At 56.6% G+C, this 19463-nt stretch overlaps 1 protein-coding gene and 1 pseudogene across 1 annotated transcript; one reads left to right on the forward strand and one right to left on the reverse strand.

Moving 5' to 3' along the window:
* Positions 1 to 1871: 1871 nt before the first annotated feature.
* LOC111186201 (small ribosomal subunit protein uS14 pseudogene) lies at positions 1872 to 2059 on the reverse strand (annotated as a pseudogene).
* Positions 2060 to 4942: 2883 nt separating this feature from the next.
* Positions 4943 to 15074, forward strand: MAPK8IP2 (mitogen-activated protein kinase 8 interacting protein 2). Its single transcript, XM_022596900.3, has 12 exons — positions 4943 to 5073; positions 6086 to 6191; positions 7520 to 7789; positions 7937 to 8030; positions 8128 to 9327; positions 9605 to 9680; positions 9810 to 9982; positions 10064 to 10173; positions 10803 to 10907; positions 11051 to 11121; positions 13790 to 13888; positions 14341 to 15074. The coding sequence occupies exons 1-12, from the start codon at positions 5009 to 5011 to the stop codon at positions 14411 to 14413; spliced, it is 2442 nt and encodes an 813-aa protein (XP_022452608.2). The 5' UTR covers positions 4943 to 5008; the 3' UTR covers positions 14414 to 15074.
* The last annotated feature ends 4389 nt before the right edge of the window (positions 15075 to 19463 follow it).

Genomic DNA, 19463 nt, shown 5'->3' on the forward strand with positions numbered 1-19463 from the left:
AGAAACATAGGAGAGAAGGTCACGTGACAATGGAAGCAGAGATTAAAGTGATGCATCCGCAAGCCGAGGAAAGCCAGCAACCACCAGAAGCTAGGAAAAGGCAAGAAAGAGCCCTTCCCTAGTGTCTTTGGAGAGAGCATGGCCTGCTGACTGTGCAGAGAACAGTCTGCTTGATTTTGAGCTTCTAGACTCCAGAACTGTGAGAGAATAAATTTCTGTTGTTTTAAGCCACCAAGTTAGCGGTATTTTTTATGGCAGCCCTAGGAAACTAATATGTAATCTTTGAGATGTAGAGAACAGATATAAAGCACAGAGCCCACCCAGGAGGAGACCCCTAATAAGAGACCAACCCTCTACAAAGCTTAGACATTGAAAGGTTAAACCCCCCGTGTAGGGATGAAGTAGAGATACTCTCTGTCTTTCGAGGATTGTGAAGAAAATTGACAGCTTCGAATCTGGGGGCAAAGTGAAGTTGTGTGTGTGTGTGTGTGTGTGTGTGTGTGTGTGAGAGAGAGAGAGAGAGAGGGAGAGAGAGAGAGAGAGAGAGATGGAGACAGAGACAGAGAGACAGAGAGAGAGATACAGAGGCAGGGACACAGAGACAGAGATGAGAAAGAGATGCTGAAAACTTAGAACAAGAAGCTGGTCCTCACATGAGTTGCAGCTCAAATTCATACAGTCAGGGTGGTCCAAGAAACCTCAGTGGGCATTAAATATATAATGATATCAGGTTTGTAATTCTGTAGGTGCCTGGTAGAAGCAAACGGAGATTCTCTCTGCAGGTACTCACTTTCTTCTTAGGCCTCAGAGTTTTCCATAAATACAATGCCAAGGCTAACAAGCACCTCTAAGTTAAAAAAGGTAATTAAACAGAAAGATAATGAGAAATCATGGCAGCAAGCCAGCAGTAACCACAGATAGCACGTTTCAAATAATGAAATTATCAAACAGATTATAAAATGCCTATGTTCAATATAGTAATAAAAGGCAAGTTTGAAAATATGTGCAGAAACTAAAAAAACTATAATGAATAATCAAGCAGCTTGAGAAGAATTTCCAAATGGAAGTTCTAAAATAAAAGTTTTAATTTAGTAAAAATGTTAATTGAATTTTAATTTTAACTAAATTTAAAACTCAGTATACAGCTTTAAGAGCAGATTATAAACAGTTAAAGACAGAGTTAGTGAACTAAAAGATAAATGTGAATAAATTAACTGAATATTGCCTGGAAGGACATAGAGATGGAAAACATGAAAGAAAGGTTAGGAAATATGGAGGCTTGAATGAGAAGGTCCATCCAGCATGAGTCTGTTGGAGTCCCAGAAGGAGGAGAGATGGAACGGAGCAGAGGCAATATTTGAAGAGATAATGGCTGTGAAATTTCTAAACTGATGAAAGAGAAATCATATAGTGAAGAAGCTCTGTGAACCTCAGCCAGAAAAAATAAATACACCACAGCTAGATACCCTGCATCGAAACATCAGAACACCAAAGTCAGGGAGAGAAGTCCTAAATGCAGCTGGAGAGGAAATCACCTCAAGGAAGTGGCAGACAGAGAGGTGGCTTCTCATAGCAACAAGGGAATTCAGAGGAAGACACTGGGTGACGATGGAAACGAACTACCTGACCTAGAATTCTATATCCAGTGAAAACATCTTTCAGGAGATAGGGCAAAATAAAGACATTTTTAGACAAACTGAGAGTTTACCTCCCAAAGCTCTCAATAAGGAAAATTCTGAAGAATGTACTTCAGGCAAAAGGAGTCTTTTAAGACATTTATTTATTATTTTGAGGGAAGTTTTAACATTTTCATTTTATATACAAAGAGCTTGCATTGTTTCTGCATAGGGTAGATGTCCTCGATGACACATTCAAGGAAGTTCGCTTAGTCCAGCTTCATTTATGAAGCCGATATCCTTCACATACTAGCAGAAACACTGGTGGCACATATTGAGGCCGTATTTCCAGATCAGACCAGGCCGGTTTGAGCAGACGTGGCAAAAGTGAGAGCCTTGCCGCATTTTCTCCGATGGCTCCGGTAGAGCTGCTGGTGACCCATCTTGCTTTCTTGGCTGCAACGAAGCAAAAAGCTGGACATTTAGATTTCAGAGATTGTTATTATTTCCTCGTAACAATCCCTTAAGAAAAAAGCTTCAAGTCCGATTCATTGTCATAATAGTTTTCCTCATTGGTAGAAATCTGTTTTCCAAAAGGTATAACTATTTGTAAGCATTCTTTCTTAAACCCAAAGAAGGACATTTTAACTGTCCTTTCCTTTAAGGCATAACAGTACTGAAAACCCCATGGCTTTGGATCACTTATATGAACAGAGATGAGAATATACCATTTATTTTTAACACTAGATTATGCTTGTTTGCTGTTGGAAATGATCCAGAAGAAAAGAACTTGATGATTCCAGAAAGGAGTTTAATTTAAAGCAAGGAACTTGAGTTGGCAATGAGAAAAGTGGGAGGATCGGGCTTCCCTGGTGGCGCAGTGTTTAAGAATCCGCCTGCCGACGCAGGGGACACGTGTTTGAGCCCTGGTCTGGGAAGATTCCATGAGCCGCGGAGCCACAACTACTGAGTCCACGCTCCTATAGCCCGTGTTCTGTAACAAGAGAAGCCACCACAATGAGAAGGCTGTGCACCGCAACTGAAGCATAGCCTTCACTAGCTGCAACTAGAGAAAAGCCCGCACGCAGCAACGAAGACCAAATGCAGCCGAAAATAAATAAATAAAATAAACAAATTTATTTTTTAAAAAGTGAATGTTAAAAAAAGAAGTGGGAGGATCAATGGATTGGAGATCTGTGTTGCGTTTATAACATGGACCCCCAGTTCTTTGACACTCATCCCATTAAGAGGTGGATCTATGACTGCTCTCTTGAATCTGGATGGGATTGTGACTTTGACCAATAGGAAGCCATATGACGTCCAAGGCCAAATCAGAAAAGGCCATGCAGCTGACCCCTGGCCCTCCTAGTACAGTCACTCCGGGAGAAGCTGGCCATTACGTAAGAAGCCCAACTATCCTGAGACTGCCATGCTGGAGAGGTCAGGTGTAGGTGCTGGTTGACAGCCCCAGCTGAGCTCCCAGTCAACAGTACCAACTGTCAACTTTGCAAGTGAGCCATCTTCGACATCTAGCCCAGCTTACCTCCAGCTGTAACCAAAGTGCATGAGAAACCCCAGACAAAAGCTTCCCATTGGAGTCCTTCCCAAATTTATGACCCCCAAACTGTAAGCAGAGTAAAGTGGTTGTCTTAATTCTCTAAATTTGGTGGTAATTTGCTACACAGCAATAGTACCTGGAATAAGTTTCTTTATTTTTTCTCCCCTGGCCATGCTGTGCAGCTGGTGGGATCTTAGTTCCCCGATCAGGGATCGAACCTGGGCCCTTGACAGTGAGCACAGAGCCCTAACCACCGGACCGCCAGGGAATTCCCTGGAATAAGTTTCTTATGGAGTCAAAGAATTGTGAGTGTCATGGTAATACCATAAGAAAGCGAGAAAAATAGGAGGCAATCATCAGAGAACTGGAGGCTTAAAATCAAGAATCAGGAGGTGGTGAAGTTACTGGTTTTGACAGTATTCCCAACAAGGTGTGGCTCTTAAGCTTTTCTTTCTTTTAAAAAATATTTATTTATTTATTCCGGCTGCGCCTGGCCTTAGCTGCAGCATGCAGGATCTTCATTGCAGCATGTGAACTCTTTAGTTATGGCATGAGGGATCTAGTTCCCTGACCAGGGATCGAACCCCAGCCCCCTGCACTGGGTGCACAGAGTCTTACCCACTGGACCACCAGGGAAGTCCCTCTTAAGCTTTTCATTTTTCAGTTTTAGCTATTGGCATTTTTATTTTGTTTGTGATTTCGGTGCTATGTGAGTAGAGTAAAAGATAGAAGGTTTGCATTTATTTATTTTCTAATCTATGAGAAAATTGTCAGAAAGTATCCTCTGACGTCTTAGGATTCATCTGTCATGAGGATTGCTGAGAGTGTGTTGCTATTTCAGTTTTCCCACGTAAGTCCATTCGATTTTGTGTTTTGTACTAGGTGTACCATTAGTGGATCACAGACCATCAGACCTGATCAGGAGTCAAGGGTGTTGGATGGGTCACTTATGTGAATGTCCAAGTTAATCGGTTTGATGACAAGACTCGGGATAGAAAGGAAATCTGGGAAGTTTGGGTCACAACTCTTTGTGAGTCCAGCCCGGATCGGCACTCCTTGGGCAGCTGCCTCTGCCCAGCACTGATCAGCACCCGTCGGGGAAACAGCTCCTCCAGTCCCAGTCAGCACGTTTTAGGGAGAAATCTCCGTGGGCCCAATCAGCACCCTTTGTGGGACAGCTCCGACCAGCCCTGGTCAGCACCCAGACGTGGACAGCTCCTCCAGCTGCCCAGTCTCAGTCTGACTCACTCAGAGCCAGGCTTGGGACCCCAGCTCTTCTGATTCCTTGGGACGCCAGCGCAGCTCCTGGGGCTGCACCCACCACTCCACCAGGCCCCGTCCCATCCACCCCACACCCCAAAGTCAGTTAACCAGAGGTGTGCGGACCGACTTCCCCACAGCAAGTTCCTCATTTAAACTCTCACCATACGAACTGATCCCCTATCCCCACTGATCCGCTTCTCACCTGCCCCCACCCCGAAAAAACCAAACCGCAACCCGATTCTCCCCCAACCCGAGCCTCTTAGTCAAACCATCTTGTCTCCTCCAACCAGCTTCCCCGCAGTCCCCTTCGCCCTCCTCCCGGGTCCGCCCTCCTCCCCTCCCCCCCGGATCCTCCCTCCTCCCAGGTCCTCCCCTCCTCCCCTCCCCCCCGGCTCGCGCTGCCGCGGTGTCCTGGCGTCGAGGTGTGCTGGCGGCGGGGTGTCGCAGGGCGTGTCACGAGGTGACTTGGGGCGGGCTGAGGGCGGGCGGGAGGGAGCGACGAAGGGCGTGCGGGGCTGTCGCTCCGGGCACCCCTCCCCCGCCGCAGTCGGCGGACCTTTCCCCGGAGAAGATGGCGGATCGGGCGGAGATGTTTTCTCTTTCCACCTTTCACTCGCTGTCGCCGCCAGGCTGCAGGTACGCACTTGGGCGCCCCGGGCCTCGGCAGGCCCTTGCCTTCGTACAGCACCCCCTCTGACCCAGTCCCCAGACTTCTCCGACCCGACCCTGCCAACCCCCCACTCGTCGCTTTTGGGGGCCCAAGCCCCAGACCCCCACTCTGTTCCTGAGGCCCGTGGTTCCGGCTCCTCGCCCCCCGCCCCCCGCCCCTCGGTTCCGGGTCTCTCCATTTTTGTCCTCCCCTTATGCCCGTCCTCCAGCCCCAGTGACCGCCCCCAACCCCAAAGTCCTGCCGGGATCCAGGGCTGCACCCAGCCTGAACAGCCGCCCCCTTCTAAGGTGGAGGTCCTCAGGGGTCGTGGGCGGAGCCTCTGAGGGGTGGGCTGCCTGCGCAGGACGCTGAGTACGCGCTCTGTGCTCGGCAGTGTCCTTTTGGCCTTGTTGGGCCTCTGGTGGAAGCCCGGCCTGGTCTGTAGGGCTCTGGGAGGGAGAGAGCTGAAATCAAGCCTGGGGCCTGGGGGAAGGGACTAGGGTGGGGAGAGGGCTGGACCTCTGGGTGTAGGCCTGCCTTCCGCAGGAGTGGGGGACAAACTGGCCAGATTCTGCTCCCGGAACAGCCTTCACCCCTCCCCCTCCTCCTGCTGCTGCAGCTTCAGCTCCCCCTCCCCCTTCTCCGCTCAGCCTGACTCCCCTGAGGCTGAGCCTGTGACCCAGAGGGGCCTGGAGCTGAGGGTAGAGGGGGGAGGCTGCTGGCTCTTTGCGGAAGGAGGGCCGGGAGGAGGGTTTGGGGGACAGGTGCCTCTTCTGAGCTGGTCGTGGCTCAAATTGAGGGGGAAATCCGCTGGAGAGCAGAGTTTGAGGTCCAAGATAATGGCAGGATGCAGGTCTGGGGGTTGGGGGCTCTGGAGATCACGGGGCCTAGAAGCTGGGGGGGGGTGTCTCCCTTGGCCCCTCCTTAGGACCAGTTCCTGGCCAGGGAGTCCAGGGTTGGTGGCTCTTTCAGGAGCCCTGTCCTTGCTCTCCTCTCCAGGCCTCCACAGGACATAAGTCTGGAAGAGTTTGATGATGAAGATCTGTCTGAGATCACCGATGACTGTGGTCTGGGCCTCAGCTACGACTCGGACCACTGCGAGAAGGTGGGGAAGGGGCTGGGGGCAGAGAACTCTCTCAAGGGAGAGTCTCGCTTAGGTTATGCTTAGCAGTCTCGTGGGGTTTTAGGGTGGGTCTAAGCTCAGCCTTGAAACAAGAAATCCTCTGATTGCTCCCTCTCCCTTGGCCTCTCGACCCGGGGTCTTCCTTGATATCAGACCTCTCTTTTTCTGACAGAGGTCCACGGAGGACCTTCCCCATCAGTCCTTGCTTGACCCCCACCAGCTGGCTAGCTTGGGGGAGGGGAGATGTGTCTATGCTTTGGTGCCTCTGTGCTCAGCTCACTTCCCAGAAAGATCTAACCCCTTCCAGCTGCCATCTCACCTCATCTCCTCCTTTGCCCTTTCCCCACCTCTCAGGCCTCCGTCTGTCTGCCTCATGTCTCCAGCCCTGAAGTCTCCCCTGCCCATCTCCTCCTCCCCATTTCTTTACGTTTTTGTTTTCATTCAAGAACATTTCTGAGCAACTCCCGTGTGGCAAGTGCTGGGGGCTTCCAGGTGCCTGGGAGGAGAGCAGGACAGGTGTGGCTCTTGCCCTCAGGAGCTTATAACCTAGTAGGGGAGAAAGACATGAGAGAGGCAGTGGCTGCCTGAATGTCAACGGCTGGATTCCAGTGAGGGGACAGAAGGTGCAATGATGGGAACCCACCCAAGACTGAGGCCATCAGGGAGATTTTCCAGTGGAAGTGGCACACAACCGTGCCCTTAGGGAGGACTAGAAGGAACTGGCAGATGAGGGGGGTTGGAGGGAATGGAGGAGAGGCATTGCTGGTAAGGGATTAGTGGTCAGAGGCCCTGAGGTTGGTGAAGCCTGGTGCCGGCTGTCTTTGCTTCATGCATTCATTTGATATTTACTGAGCTCTTACTGTGGGCCCGGTCCTGTTCTCGGTTGGGGGTGGGCTGTACCAGTGTCCAGTATGGACACGGTCCTGTCCTGGTGGGGCTTGCAGCTTGGTGGGGGAGACAGACCCGAAACTCTATGCGTTGTGTTAAAATGCTATGAAGGAAAAGTGCTGGTGTCAAATGTGACGGGGTTTGAGGGTGAGATGAGGCTGGCAGGTGGGTTGGGGCCACTTTGAGTATCTCTGTCACCCAGACTTAGGAGTTTGGGGTCTTACTTACCAAGAACTGTAGCGATCCTTATGTATCTTAAGCAGATTTTTTAAAAAGCTGCTCTGTTGGTGGAGAGCAGAGAGAACTGGAGGGAGGCGTCTGTCCCTTGACTTATAGCTTCCTGCTTTCCGCTTTCCTGGCGCCTGGGACCCAAGTCACCATCCCACACTGGCCCAGCTCTGCCCTGGCCTTCTTCCCTGCAGGACAGCCTTTCCCTGGGGCGTTCGGAGCAGCCGCACCCCATCTGCTCCTTCCAGGATGACTTCCAGGAGTTTGAGATGATCGATGACAATGAAGAGGAGGACGACGAGGAGGAAGAGGAAGAGGAAGAGGAGGAAGCAGAGGGGGAGGTTGAGGGGGGAGGCCCAGGCTCAGCAGCCCGCGCCCGGCAGCCCCTGATCCCCTCGCCCTCCCTGGAGGAGCCCCACAAGCACCGGCCCACCACGCTCCACCTGACGACGCTGGGAGCCCAGGTGAGCCGGCACCCAGACCCGCAGCTATCCGTGGTTCCCAGCATCCGGGACTGGTTCCCGCGGCAGCCTGTCCCCCCACCTATCCCTGAGAGCTGGGGCCCCTCCTCAGCGCTGCTCTCCTCCCCCCGCCTCTCCCCTCCTCCCCAGGACTCCCTGAACAACAATGGAGGGTTTGCTCCAGGGCCTCCAGCCTCCAGGCAGGAAACAGTGCTGAGCCCACCGGCCCAGGAGCCCCTCAGAGGTGAGTGAGCTGGGCGGTGGTGGGCGGGGTTACGCCGGAGGCGAGGGAGGGAGGAGTGGGGGAGGTGGGCTGGCTGACCCAACCCCGTGCTCCGCAGAGCCGCCCGCCCCCCTCCCGCCCACGGACAGAAGCCCCTGCGGGGCGCAGTCACCTGTGCATCCGGGTTGCGACTCCGAAGGCAACCAGCCCGCAAGGCCCCTGGCGCCAGGTGGGGCCTCGCCCTCCTCGGATCCCGGCATCGAGGCCGACCTGGGGAGCGGCTCCAGCGGAGGCCGCGGGGGTCGGCGCAGCAGCCAGGAGCTGTCGTCGCCGGGCTCCGACTCTGAGGACGCGGGCGGCGCGCGCCTGGGGCGCATGATTTCCTCCATCTCAGAGACAGAGCTGGAGCGGAGCAGCGACGACGGCGGCAGCAGCAGCGGCCGCTCCTCGCACCTCACCAACTCCATCGAGGAGGCCTCATCGCCGGCCTCGGAGCCCGAGCCCGAGCCACCGTGCGAGCCCCCGCGCCGCCCCGCCTTCCTGCCCGTGGGCCCCGACGACACCAACAGCGAGTACGAGTCAGGGTCCGAGTCTGAGCCGGACCTCAGCGAGGACGCCGACTCCCCCTGGCTGCTCAGCAACCTCGTGAGCCGCATGATCTCCGAGGGCTCCTCGCCCATCCGCTGCCCTGGCCAGTGCCTGTCTCCTGCGCCGCGTCCTGCCGGGGAGTGTGCGTCGCCCGCCGGCGAGTTCCCCGAGGCGGCGGCGGGGCCGGGCGTGGAGCTGGTGGACATGGAGACGCTGTGTGGGCCGCCGCCCCCCGAGCCCTCCGCCCCTCGGCCCGGCCCCGCGCAGCCCGGGCCCTGCCTCTTCCTCAGCAACCCCACGCGCGACACCATCACGCCCCTGTGGGCCGCTCCGGGTCGCCCTGCCCGCCCGGGCCGCGCCTGCTCCGCCGCCTGCTCGGAGGAGGACGACGAGGATGAAGAGGAGGAGGACGAAGCCGAGCCCGAGGCAGCGCCCCCCGGGGGCCGGGGCACGGGCGCCACGGCGCCGGACGCCTCGCTGGCGTACGATGCGGTCAAGTACACGCTGGTGGTGGACGAGCACACGCAGCTGGAGCTGGTGAGCCTGCGGCGCTGCGCGCGCCTGGGCGAGGACAGCGGGGACAGCGGTGGCGAGGCCAGCGAGGAGGAGGCGGGAGCCGCACTGCTGGGCCGTGATCGGGGCCCCGGGGCTGCCTCCCCGGACAGCCCTGACCTCACCTTCTCCAAGAAGTTCCTCAATGTCTTTGTCAACAGCACCTCCCGATCTTCCAGTGAGTGGGAGGTGGGGAAAGGGGGTGGTCCCGGGGGAGCAGGCTGGCTCCTTGGCCCCAGGGCTTCCCCCAGGCCCCCGTAGGGTAGGGTGGGGAGTTGCCTGGGGAAGGCTGCTCTGTCTCCAGCGCCCGGTGAGCTACTTCTCCCTCTCTCGGTGACTGAGGGCAACCCACACCAGACCGTTGAGGGGAGGGGAGGGGAGCTAGGCGGGGCCATCAAGTACTTCTCTTCCTGCCCCTCCCCTGAGCCTTTGTCTCTTTTGTTTCTGTCTCTCAGGCACCGAGTCTTTCGGCCTTTTTTCCTGCCTGGTCAATGGCGAGGAGAGAGAGCAAACCCATCGGGCTGTCTTCAGGTACAGCTTCTCCCCCTCGCTGCTAGCGACGCTCCACCTGAGCCTACAGACACTATGGGACACTGGCGGACACAACCCAACCGTTCCTGCCCCTGCCCCAGTGACCTCCTACCTCTGACCTGACCTCAGGTTCATTCCCCGCCATCCCGACGAGCTTGAGCTGGATGTGGACGACCCGGTCCTGGTGGAGGCCGAGGAGGATGACTTCTGGTTCCGTGGCTTCAACATGCGCACGGGGGAGCGTGGCGTCTTCCCCGCCTTCTATGCCCACGCGGTGCCCGGCCCGGCCAAGGACCTGCTGGGTGAGGCCCCTTCCCCAAGGGGCGTCTTGTCATCCCAGGTCCTCTCTTGCTCACCTGACCTAGGCCCCTGTGATCTCCCAGGGAGCAAGCGGGGTCCCTGCTGGGTGGAGCGCTTTGACGTGCAGTTCCTGGGCTCCGTGGAGGTGCCCTGTCACCAGGGCAATGGCATCCTGTGTGCAGCCATGCAGAAGGTCAGTCTGGAGGTGGGGGCCCCTGAGCCCTGCAGGCTGGCACAGCCCTTGGAGGCCCCAGGCCTCCGCCCTCTTCCACGGAGGGTTCCAGGATGCTTGGGGGCCTCAGGGCCCGGGCCCCCCCAGCCCCGATTCAGAGGCCTGGCAGACAGGCCTCCGGCAGCGCTCAGCAGCTGTTCCCCGTCACCTTCCCGCCGGCCCCTCCCCCTCCTTCAGCCCATCCTATTCGTGTCTGAAAAGCAAGACCAGCTCTCACAGACCCTTCCCTGGAAGTTATTTGCACACTCGTTATTCACTCAGTGGACACTCGGTGAGGGCCGGCCCGTCTGCTGGGCCTGTGGGCGAGCCGGGGGGCAGCAAGGCAGCAGCACGGCTCTGCGCCTGAGAGCCCGTGTCCAGCGCACGAGACGGGCAGTGAGCAGGCCGGGGTTGCTGGGGCCGCAATCCTGGGGAGGGGCGGAAGGCAGACGAGGCAGGCCGTCCTGAGGCTGAGGAGAGGCCAAGGCCACGCTCACATCTTCCCGAATTGCTGCCAGGAGTCTTCAAACCTAATCGACAGCGTCCCGCCAAGAGGGAGAGATACCCTCGTAGGCCCTGGAGACCCTTTTCTCCCCTAACTTCTTCTGCAGATCGCCACTGCCCGGAAACTGACCGTCCACCTGCGTCCTCCTGCCTCCTGTGACCTTGAGATTTCTCTTCGGGGAGTCAAGCTGAGTCTAAGTGGAGGACCTGAGGTGGGGTGTGGGGGCCTGAGGCACAGGGGACGGTGGGAGGGGTGAGGCAAGGGGGTCAGACTGAGGCGCGTCCAGCAGGGGTGGCCGGAGTGGCCCTGGGCTGCTCTGTCTAACGTGGCCCTCTCCTGCCACCTTTGCTCTAGTTCCAGCACTGCAGCCACTTCTTCCAGATGAAGAACATCTCGTTCTGCGGCTGCCACCCCCGCAACAGCTGGTACGAGACTCACCCATCCCCTGGTCCCCTCAAACCCTGAGGGCTGCGCATTCACCATCCCACCCTCTCACCCGCACCCGCTTGGCTCCAGGAGTTGAGTCCCCACATGGCGCCCACTCTGTTATGGGCCCAGGACACCTGGATCAGACAGGCTCCCATCTGGTCTGGGTGTCGAGACAGACACACAGACAAGCGAGTGCTCGAAGCACTCGTGGGACTCTGGTGGACGTGTGCATGGGGCTGCAGTGAGCAGACCTGCAGGGAGGCGGGCAAATTCTCCTGGGACTTAGCGGGGCGGCTGAAGACCACTCTACAAACCTTGAAAGGCAAGTGGGTGACAGGGTGGATCTTCTTGGCAGGGAGCCAGCTGAGCCAGGGCTGTGGGCAAGGGGCACTAGGGGCTCTTTGGGGGCAACTGGGTAAGGCTGGAGGGACACTAAGAGCACCTGTGTCCTTTTGACTATGCCAAGGAGCTTATACTTAATCCCATTGGCGATGGGGTCATGGGGTGACACAGTCAGGTTGACAGGCTGCCTCTGGCTGCTGTGCAGAGTGGAAGGACCCAAGTGCTGCTGGCAGGAGACCAGGTGGCTGCCGAGGTTATCCAGATGCTGTGACCTAGTGGCATTTAGGAGGTGGGCAGGCAAGACCTGAGTTGATTGGATGTAGAGGCTGACCTGGAGAGAGAATCAAGGGTGACCTGGGTGTTGAGCAGTTAGTAGCCCACGCGCCAAGAGAAGAGGCCTGGAGTGAGTGGGCCTCACAGGCTGGCGACGCAGTGTTCAATCCAGAGGCAGTGAGGGTGAAGTGGCTGTTGCTACGTGGTCTGGAGTGTGGAAAGGAGACCTGGGGGGAGGTACGTTCGGAGCCGGTAGGTAACTTCGGCCGTGGGGCAGACAGGATAGCCAGGCAGAGAGAGAAGGGACGGGAGCGAAAGGGAAGCGTAACCAGCGGATGGAGGGCTACAGCCTTCCTGCCCAGCCGGCCTCCTGCGCACAGGATGCCAGTGCCCTAGATGAAGCGACAGGAGGAGCTAACCTGCGACGCAGACAGGGCCAAGCAGAGGCTCCGAAGGGCCCAGTGGTATTTGAGGAAGCAGGTCCTCAGGGGAGGCAGGATGTGGGAAGGACACACTGCTGCTGGGGCTGAGGCTTGTGACAGATACTGAGGCCGGCATGTGTGTCACCTGGACACTTGTGGTAAGAGTGAGGGGCGCTCTGTCTGCTGGCTGGGCGATGGTGTCCACCCTCAGCCGGGTCAGAGTCCAGTTTGGTTTCTCCCTTGAGAGGGAGGTGGTTTGATGGGATCACAGTTTAGATGCTGCTCTGAGGGGTGGAGGGCCAGGGCTCAGAACAGGCGGCGGGCCAGATCTGGCACCATGAGGACCAGTGTGCACGGTGGCCCACACGGACAGTGGGCTGAGGGTGGCACACCCGAGAGAGGAAGGACAGCAGAGGGAAACTGGGTGCCACAGGCTCAGGCGTCCAGGCCAGACGCTGACCCAGATGCAGTTCCATGGCCAGGAGGAGACCAAGGCGGTGCTGTCCTGGCCCAGACTTTCCTGGTACATGTTACTGCAGAACTCAGCCCAGTCCGCACAGTGAGGGGCCACAAGGAGCCAATGTCAGGCATCTCGCTGTGAAGCGGGCTGGATTAGGCACGTGCTGGGCACACTGTGTCCGGATAAGGTGGGAGCATGTGGCGTGTGAGATCACAGGTGGCTGAGAGCACCCCCAGGGCGCCACAGACCGGCTGCGTTTCTGACGCCCCCGTCTAGAGGTCCAGCGCGCAGAGCCGTTGTGAGGTTTATGGGAGCTAATGACATAAAGAGCTTTGCTGAGGACGGTGCCTGGCACTCCCCGTGAATGGGATCATCTGAGCGTGGCATTCAAGACAAGGCTGTGACGTGTTCGTGGCCAACGTGAGCACGTTGTCCCAGCGATGATGCTGCCGTGTGGATTCCCATCTGGTGGAACCGCAAAACCCTAATCCCACCTGACGGGGGCTGCATTAGCCACAGTCGGGGGGTGGGTCTCAGCCCTCCTGCTGCAGGATTCTGGCAGTTCCTCCCTCTGGACAACAATTTTTATTAATGTCTTGATGAGAAGAAGGGCAGATTCAGGAAAGGCATGCGTGGAACAGAGCTGGGGCGACAGAGCCAGGGTACAAGCTTCTTCAGAAAGACTGTTTTACACGTCAGGGCCCATGCCAAGCCCCACATCAGAGCCCGGAAAACAGCTGTGGGTTTGCAGGACCAGAGGTGGGACTGGGCAGGCTCAGGGTGTCAGGTGACATGACAAGGAAGAGTCAGCTGAGATGTGGTGCCCAGAAGACGGGGAGGCCTTGCTCTGTGGTCCAGGGGCAGGCTTTGGGTGGGGGTGGGGGGGCACAGAGGCAGCTGGCACTGTCTCGGGAGAAGGAAGATGCAGTAGGACACCCTTGTTGTGGACAGATGAGCATAGATCGCTAACTCCTCACAGATGCCCAGCGCTGTGCTTTGACGAGGACCCAGAAAGGGGCCTCGAATCTTGAAATCGTGTGACCCGCACATTCCCCAGCCCCACACGCCCTCCCTGAGCCCTTTGTCCCTGGCTCTTCTCCCCGATACCTGGGGGCTGAGGGGTGGACCCGGGGGCGTCCCGTGTGCTCACCGCCGCTCTCCCCGCAGCTATTTTGGCTTCATCACCAAACACCCGCTGCTGAGCCGTTTTGCCTGCCACGTTTTCGTCTCCCAGGAGTCGATGAGGCCCGTGGCCCAGAGTGTGGGGTGAGTGGGTCCAGAGGGTGGGTTGCAGGATTAGGGCTGGGCCAGCGTGGAGTGACGGCTGGGACTGGAGTGGGGATGCAGAACCGGTGCAGCGGTTCCCCGGGTTGGGGGGGGGTGAGCAGACTGGGAGGAGGGATGGAGATGAAGTTTGGGGAGACAGGGGAGGGGAAGGGAGGGAAGGACAGATGACAGTGGTGGTGGTGGAGGGTTGGGAAGGTGGTGGGCAGAACGCTTGGGGCAGGAGCGTGGAGGGGAGTCCTGGGCGTGGGAACGGCACGGGCACACTGACCACGGGGCTGGGGGTGGGAAGGCAGCATTGAGGTTAGACCGTAAGGAAATGGGGCCGGGCCAGGAGGGCTGAGGGACGAAGCTGCGGGGGGGGGGGGGGGGCATGGGCAGGCCCAGGTGGGCGGGCCTGGGGAGCCTGGGGCTGAGGCCGCTCTCTCCCCCAGCCGCGCCTTCCTGGAGTACTACCAGCGGCACCTGGAGTACGCCTGCCCCACAGAGGACATCTACCTGGAGTAGCCACCCGCCGCTCTCCCGCTCCGGGAGCGGCTGGGGCTGGGGGCATCTCATGCGGCCACCTCGGCTTTGGCAAGGACTGGACTGGGGGCACATGGGACCTAGCATCTGGCGAGTCTCCGGGCTGTGCTGGGAACTCTCCTCCTTGCTCCCCAGGGGCTGCTGAAGCGTGGAGCCTGCACCTTCGCTACCCCTGATCTGTTCTCTCTGTGTCGCCCTGGTCTGCCCTTGGCCTCCCTCTTCTCTCCTCCTGTCTGTCTCTGCTCCTCTGTGCCTGCAAACTCTTGCCCTCTGCTCTTTACTTTGGGGTCAGAATTGGGAGGGGCGTGTGGAGGGAGCTCCCAGGTGATCCCCTCTTGCTTTTCCCGTGTGATTTATAAAGGAATTTTAATTTTTATAGTGAATATCAAGGGGTCATATCCCATCCTCACCATAGGGACAAAGAGAGGGACCCCCCACATAGTGCCCCACGAGGAGCTCAGGGGTAAGCAGGGAGGGGTTCCCCAGTAGGGCCCTGCGGGAGACTAGGAGTCGTGGTCACCCCAAGCCCCAGACGCTGCTAGGAGGAGGGTGCCCCGGCCCAGGCCCCGGCCACACCAGCATCTGCTATGCCGCTGCAAGCACTCCCCACAGTCCAGCACCTCAATAAACTCTCTGCTTCGTGTGACCTTGGCTATTTCTGGGGTGGGGGGAGCAGATAAGGGGCCAGGGGCCCAGGCACTGTCCATGGCAGTGGGCACCAAGACCCCAGGGTGATGGAATCAGGAGACCCCTTCACTGCTCTCTGAAATCACGCTGGTGTCCCTGTGCGGCGCGCAGCGGGTGCTCTCCAAATACACTTGCTTGGCCAGCAAGGAAGCTGAGGCCAGAGAGAAAGGTCACGCAGCGTGTGTCCTTTCCGCTGCACTGGAGCGCCAGGCCGGGAGGTGTGTGCGTGCTTATGAGTGGGCCTGCACGCTTGTGAGTGTGTGTGTGAGACAGAGAGCAGGCGCCAGTCTGCTTAGATCTTAATTAGTGTTTTAAAAATTCTCCACAGAAAGCCAGAAGAAAAGAGGTGACTGTCACATGCCCTAGGTGATTACAGATGGTACCTCCTGGAGAAAGGGCTTCCCCGGCCCCCTGGCCCCAGTGAGCCCCAGCTCTCAAGTGCTGAGGTCAGCATGGTGGTCAGTGCCTTTCTGAGGGTGGGCCTGCCCCCCGCCCTAACCCCCCGAGCCCAGGATGCCAGCAGCTCCAGGAAGACAACAGGTGAAGGTTAAGAAATGAGAGTGAGAAAGGCCAGTGTAGACAAATTCACTACGTGAAGGTTGAAAACCACTGTCTATAGAAATCACACACCTCTACTCAAATTAATTTAAGGGCAACCGGCAAACAGAACACAGTCACGGGTTAGGAATCGGTAAATGGCCGCCCTTCGGCATTTGGGTAGCCCCGGCGCAGGCCGGGTCCCCGACCCTGCAAGAAGACCGACGCAGCAGAACATCTACGAGAAAACTTTCCTGATTACAGTAGAACGAGGCAGGCAGAGAACCCCTGGACGCGCACCTCTGCTCCGCAGCCTGGGGGGCGTGACTCTCAGGTCCCTGTGGCTGCACCCCGCCCGCTGTTCCCTTCACTCTGTCAGGTGGAAATTCGACCCCCCATCTCGGGGGGGAGGCTCCGTTTGCCCGGCCCCCACTCCGCCCCTGTTGGGCTCAGTCCCTCCCTCCAACTCATCTCCTCACGTCTCTGCATCCATACCTTTCCCTTCCTGCGGTGGCCCTTTGGGACAGCAGCCGGACACGCTTGGGCATCCTTCACCTGGAACAGCTTCCTGTCAGTAGGGTCCTTCCCACACCTGTCACCTTCCTTCCGCCTCTGGTCTCCTTTCCTGCACCGGCTCGGGCACCTTCCTTCACCTCCCCAGCTGTTCCTTCTCGGGGCTGGCTCATGGTCTGCTCTGGCTCAGCTGCGCTCCAGACCCCGCCCTGGCTCTGTCCTGGGTCCCCTCACTGGCCTCCTCTCTCCCGTGGCGGCCTCGGTGCCTTCCCTGTGCTGAGGGCCCCAGAGTCCTGCCCCCGGCAGACCGCGTGGTTCAGCTCTGTGCTGTGCCTTACCTCACCAACCCCAGCGCCCTCCAGGAGCGCTGCTTCTGCCAGTCACTGGCCAGGCGTCTGGTGGAGTTCGGTAAACGCGGGACCCTAACCAGGGCCCTGAGGTGCAGAGACACAGAGCTCCTGGTGGGAGCCACGGACACTTCGAACTGACGTGAGCCTCTTCCCCATGTGCCCCATTCTATATTCTGTGCTTTGTGTCTCTTCCAGTTGCCTGAGCAGGAAGCGTGGAGGCACCCTAGACTGCCCCTGCTGTCAGCGCCACCCTGCACCACCCCAAGCCTGCCCCCCCCCACCTCCCCGCCTCCGCCTGGATCTTTGTGCGTCAAGCAGCCTCCCCTAGGCTCCCACCTCCACCTGTGTCTGCAATCCACCAGCTCCTGCAACCAGACCCGGTTGTTTAAACAGAAACCTGAGCAGGCCGCTCGCCCTCTTAACTCTGCTGTGGCTCCCTGTGCGACCTCAGCCTGCCCTGTCGCTGCCCCTCTCCAGCCCCTCTTCCCTCCACCCCATTATTTCCACCCTGGACACTGAGCTTTCTCTGCATGTGGCTGGGTGACCTCCTATCCTCCCGGACGCAGGGGGGCCCTGGGCAGAGGCTGCCAACTGTGGGTCTGCTAGTGCCCCCGTCCTCCCAGAGCCTGGCACACGTGCTGGGGGCCCTCAGGGCCCTGAGTGGTGAGTGAGTAAACCTCCAATGCCAGGACTGTGCCATCTGGAAATCCAGCCAAGGAGAGCATCCTAAATGAAAAGCTTTGTATTGTACATGTTCTTGTTTAAAATGTTGAAAACATAAAAGACAATCTAAATATTGACCAGTAGGGTTAACTGTATTAAGGTATATACACCTAATTGGAATAGTGGCTGGTACAAAAAAAGTGTGCTTACAAACGTTTAGTAATAATACAGAAATATTTGTTATGCTATTAAGGAAAAATAAATATGCAGAATCTACACTAGAAACTACACTGAAAAAGACTGAAAGAAAACACAAAGACTGCAGTCTTTGTTGCCGGAGGTGGGGCTGACAGTTTCTCTTCCTTTTTTTCTCTGCAATGAACATGTCTTGTTTCAAGCATTATATGTTGCTATTAGGGACCCCCGAATGCAAATAGAAACACCCACAGAAAACTAAAAAAACTACAGGTACATTCATTAAATCCAAACATAGGGACTTCCCTGGTGGTCCAGTGGTAAAGAATCCACCGTACAATGCAGGGGACGAGGGTTTGATCCCTGATCAGGGAACTAAGATCCCAAGTGCTGCGGGGCAACTAAGCCCGGGAGCCACAACTACTGAGCTCGTGCTCCTCAACTAGGGAGCCTCCATGCCGCAAACCACAGAACCCACACGCCCTGGAGCCTGCACGCCACAACTAGAGAGAGAAAAACCCGCACGCCACAACTAGAGAGAAGCCTGCACACGACAATGAAAGAGCCCACATGCCTCAACGAAGATCCCGTGTGCCGAAACTAAGACCTGATGCAGCCAAAAATAAAAATAAATAATAAACACATCTAAAAAAAAGAACAAAAAAACCCCAAACATAAAAAGTTATTTTTGCCACAATGGAAATACCAATCTCATAGGATTTGGTGAGTTCAGCTGTCAGGCCAAGAGCAGGACTCCCCTGAGCGTATCTTTTCAACTTAAAGACGATTGCTAATGTTTTGGTGTATTTTTTTTCCAGTTTCCTTCTTATCTATGAGTTTTGTTTTGTTTTGTTTTGTTTGAGGCCAGAAAGAGATTGGGAGAATCAAGGAACAATTTAGGGCAAAAAGATTAAGCCAAACAGGCTTCCCTGGTGGCGCAGTGGTTGAGAGTCCGCCTGCCAATGCAGGGGACACGGGTTTGTGCCCCGGTCCGGGAAGATCCCACATGCCGCGGAGTGGCTGGGCCCGTGAGCCATGGCCACTGAGCCTGCGCGTCCGGAGCCTGTGCTCCGCAACAGGAGAGGCCACAGCAGTGAGAGGTCCGCGTACCGCAAAAAAAAAAAAAAAAAAAAAAAAAAGATTAAGGCAGAGTAGCTAAGATCATTATAAAATAAAGAATAGTGGTCTCAGCTCAGATTCTAGTTATGAAACTGCTGACCAAGAAATTCATGATTTAAAATGTTTGAGTGGCAAGAAAAGGAGAAAAACATAATCATAGATTCAAAAATATAATCAATAAGGTAAAAAGAAATACATGTACACCCTGGATTTTATATTCTGCATGTCAAGAGCACGCTTCTTTTTGGATGTCACTGGGAATGTTTCAACAGTGGTTCGTGTGATAGGTGGGATGCAGAGCATTCAGCTCTAAGAGAACTGCCCAGGGAGACAGTCTAATAAATCAGGGTGTTTCTTGTGCCGCAGGAGGCCTGGACGCTGGTGTGGCTTCTAGAAGGTGACGTCGAAAACAGCAGGCTCCTTCCCTTGGTCCTGTGTCCTTAGTGTGTGGTCTTTGCCCTCATGACTGCCTGAGGGCTGCTGTATCTCTGGGCATTGCGCTCAGTTCCATGCAAGAGGACATACAAGGGCAGAGGGGCAGGCAGCTGGTTTTGTAAAAGCCCCACTGTGTGCTGTAGTGAGGAGAGGGCACGAATGAGGTAGGGAGGGAGCAAAAGCCAGTGTAAGGCCCATCCTTAAGGCTGGCTGCCCTTCTGAGAAGCATAAGAGTTCTTCCCTGAACCATATACCCGAAGGATGGGAAGCAGGAACACTTACCTGCTGGCTCCTGACCCCCACTGGTTGAGGACCACCCCAGGAGTGTACACCCCTTGCCCTTTAGAGCAGCTCGTTTGCGGGCTGAGAGCAGAGAGAAGAAGCAAGCCCTGCCTACACCAGGCCTGGGGTCAGGGAGCTGGCAGGACTCTCCAGACATCCCACAGGCAGTGTCCAGCCGTGATGAGGGTCAGGGTCGAGTTCAACACCCACAGGTAAGATGTGGGGTTCACAGTCACAGTCACGGGGGGTAG

Source organism: Delphinapterus leucas, chromosome 11 (genome assembly GCF_059928025.1).
Source record: "Delphinapterus leucas isolate spDelLeu-1000000601 "Yukka" chromosome 11, BTC_Dleu_Yukka2, whole genome shotgun sequence".
Lineage (NCBI taxonomy): Eukaryota > Metazoa > Chordata > Mammalia > Artiodactyla > Monodontidae > Delphinapterus > Delphinapterus leucas.